Source organism: Solanum pennellii, chromosome 5 (genome assembly GCF_001406875.1).
Source record: "Solanum pennellii chromosome 5, SPENNV200".
Lineage (NCBI taxonomy): Eukaryota > Viridiplantae > Streptophyta > Magnoliopsida > Solanales > Solanaceae > Solanum > Solanum pennellii.
In genome coordinates, this window is record NC_028641.1 from 45,976,016 (window position 1) to 45,979,546 (window position 3,531).

General features: G+C 33.5%; 1 protein-coding gene and 1 pseudogene across 1 annotated transcript; both read left to right on the top strand.

The window, feature by feature from the left end:
- The window catches only part of LOC107020095, a 24,607-nt pseudogene extending 23,784 nt beyond the window's left edge, over positions 1-823 (top strand).
- Positions 824-1,108: 285 nt separating this feature from the next.
- On the top strand, positions 1,109-2,409 carry LOC107020198 (guanylate-binding protein 2-like). Its single transcript, XM_015220487.2, has 4 exons — positions 1,109-1,175; positions 1,323-1,466; positions 1,556-1,669; positions 1,917-2,409. Exons 1-4 carry the CDS (start codon positions 1,158-1,160, stop codon positions 2,013-2,015), a joined length of 375 nt encoding a protein of 124 aa, XP_015075973.1. The 5' UTR covers positions 1,109-1,157; the 3' UTR covers positions 2,016-2,409.
- Positions 2,410-3,531: the final 1,122 nt, after the last annotated feature.

The following is a 3,531-nucleotide window of genomic DNA, read 5'->3' on the forward strand; positions in this document are numbered from 1 at the left end:
CGGTCCGTCGTGACCATGACGGTCCGTCGCAGGATCCGTCGACCCAGTCAGTTATTATCAGAAATAAACTCTACTGCTCGAATAGACTAAACAGGTCGTTACACTATGTTTTGGAGGATTTCAACTTTCAACTGGAGTTCACCATATATGGAAGCATATAGTTCCTAGATTTAGGGGTTTAAGCCTCAGATGGAAGATGGCTACTCTGATTTGCCATTTTGAGAAGCAGAAATCTGAAACCTTTTGTAAATCAAGTATCAACTCCTGATTTATCTACTTTTATGTTTTGGAAAGTTGCAGGAATTATATGTTAGAGGGGAGACCATTCGACATTGTTCTGTTTCGTTTGTGTTGCTTCTGTAATTTCTTTATTTTCTTTCCCTTGTGCAGTGAACTTGTCATCCTCTATGTAAAGAATGTTTCTTGTACTTTTCATACATCAATCACAGTCAAATTATGAGTCAAAGCTATAGTACAATGGCTAATGTTCTTTTAGAAACTCCATTGACTTATGTAATTAACTAGGTCTATTGCAACGAGAACACAATTATCTTTATTATTATTAACTTATAGTTGTATACTTTCCCATGTAAATTATCATGTGTAACTTAGTGCTGCTTCTTACTTTACCGAAAATATGTAGCTGAGAGCCTGTTGTATGCCCAATAGCTTCTTCGCAGGAGTAGGGTTTTCAAGTGGCTCCAACTCATCGGCATGCACAAAAGGTATTTGGCTGTGGAGTTCACCTTTAAGGAGAACAACTCTTGATAGAACAGAATACAGCCTGTTACTGCTGGACACAGAAGGAATTGATGCTTATGATCAAACGATTAGTTTCCACCCTTTTAATGTTATTGGTTTTCTGAAGGAGGATACTAACCTAGCACATGCTATATGTCTTTTATATTACATTGTCATACCTTTGTATTGCTAAACTTTTCACAAACTAAAGGAACTAGCTCTATAACTCCAGAACATGCCTTGTTTTTTCCTGTGTCCTTTCTATCCTTCCTGTCACTGACTTTTGCCTTTTATAANGTTTTGCCTTTTATAAATTTTTGTTTTATTGTTGTTTCAAAAAAAATTCTGTTTTGTTTTGCTTTTTGACAGGGTACATATAACACCAAATATTCTCCCTGGCAGTCCTTCTTTCAAGTATGTTTGTATATAACCAGGTTAGGAGCACTGAAACTTGGATTTCGTTTGCTTCTTTTGATATGCGATTTTCAACCCTTCTCCCTCAGGATTCAGTGAATTTCCTTGTTGCTACAGTCAGTTTGTTTGTTAGTTGTCCTGATAATCTCTTTAATCCTGTAATTTAGATGGAAGGTATCGATGAAGCTGCGCTTGACCGCCTCTCTCTTGTCACTGAAATGACTAGGCATATTCGTGTTAGAGCCTCTGGAGGAAAGGCCAGTGCTTCTAAACTTGGGAAGTTCTCCCTAGTCTTCGTTTGGTTGCCTAGGGTAATTCAGAATTTGTTTATTATCACTGTAGATTTTCTTCTGTTCTTGTTTGTGAAACTATTAAAATACATTTTTCTTTTCTGCAAAAGGATTTTTATTTGGATTGGGTCGAGGACAACCACAAAATAACTCCGCGGGACTACCTTCAACTTGCATTGAGGCCAGCTCAAGGTGGTGGGAAACATGTTGCTGCTAAAAATGAGGTAACCACTTTACATGAATGTTTTGTTTGCTTTACTATGCTGTAATTATTCAATTTCTATTGTAACTTCCTCTATTTTGGAACTGGTTTCCTGAACTTGCACATGTTTTACTAACAATAAAAAGAACTTGTACATGTTTTTATGCGATTTTGAAACCATCCTCCTTTTCCTTCTAATGAGTTAGCACTTAATGGTTGATTAACCATTGAGATTTTGACTGTATAATGATTTTACTTGATTTTTGCAGGACTCTGTCTTTTCTCAATATCAATTCCACATGTTACATTATCTGTTTGCCCATACGCAGAACTTCACACTATTTACGCCCAGCAACGATGGAGCTTAGTCTTGAAATAGTAAGTTCCTTCATAGCCACAATAATGCTCATCATTTGATAATTCATGTTTTACCAAATGAAACATGTCACATTACATTCATTGAGATGTCGTTGGCCTCTTCAAATGTCTATGTGCCACAATTCAAACTTCCAACATCTAACTTCTTAAAATGTTGTGATCTTCACTTCTTCATTAAGGTTGGGATATGGGTCTAGAGTGAATATATTCGTTCAGGAATTGTGTTCATTGTTACTGCTCTATGTCAGAGAGTAAATTTTATAGCACATTTATTGATATGTATTTTATATATTTATATGTTTGATTCATGGTATGATGTTATGCGCTTATTATAATAATAAAAAATCCTTATAAGGCAACTATTGCACATAGACTATAAATTATTAGTACTTCAACATGAATGAATGTTTGGTTCTATCACGATCCAAGATTGAAATATGATCAATGTTATGATCAATGTTATTTGATGGCAGAAATAGCTCATCTCTTTCTCACATGTATATGCAACTGCTCTATTCAGATTAAAGAATTCACAGTGAGTTAGCTTGTGAGTTAGTTTCCAGGGAATTTGCATGCTATGTACTTAAATGAATATAAAACTATTTTTAGTTTTCTCTTGGTTGCCTTTCGCTTCAACACTTAGACCTCATACTGTTGAAGAATGCAGTCACAACTTCAGTAGAACATTGGACAAATTGAAACATGTCAATCACCAAGTATATCTGACCTGGTTCACTAGCAAATTGTCTGGTCCTTTCTAATTTAAAGAATAAGTCTTACTAATTTTGTTATGTCCAGGTAAGAAGATATCTATTATCTGAAGTAGTAATTTATTGATTTTTACAGACATGAAAACTTTATGTATATATACATACCAACTGTAAAATTAAACTTGGACAGGAGTTAAAACTTGCTACACGACCATTTTGTTACCTCAAAAATAATATACTGCTTTTCAGTTTATTTTTATATAGTTACAATAACTGTTAATTCTCAAATGAATTCTCAAAAAATCCTAAAAGGCAACTTCATAGGAATCACTCAAGATAAATACACAATACATATATTTGAACAAAGATAAGTGATTTCTGCCATTTTTATTTTCTACTCCATATTTATGAAGTCAGAATTCCTTCTGTGCTCTTCCTCAATTAATTCATTTAATAATACAAAAAAAGAAGTAAATATAGAAAATTACACCATCTCACTCTCATCCACAAACACAAATGACACAATTTCCAAATTTATATATCTAATAATAATAAAATAAAATTATGGAGCTGAAAAACAAACTTTGACCAAAGGCTAATCAAATTCTGCTTTCAAATGTAATAACTTCTTTTTCTGACATACATCATTAAATTTTACTATCAAATGCAATAACTTTTTCTCTTTTTTGGCACAATCTCATTGGCTACCAAGTCCATCAATTTTAAAGAAGACACCTGTACTTTTTTATAGTATAACGTGTCTACTTTGTATTGTATATTTTTATATAGATAATAT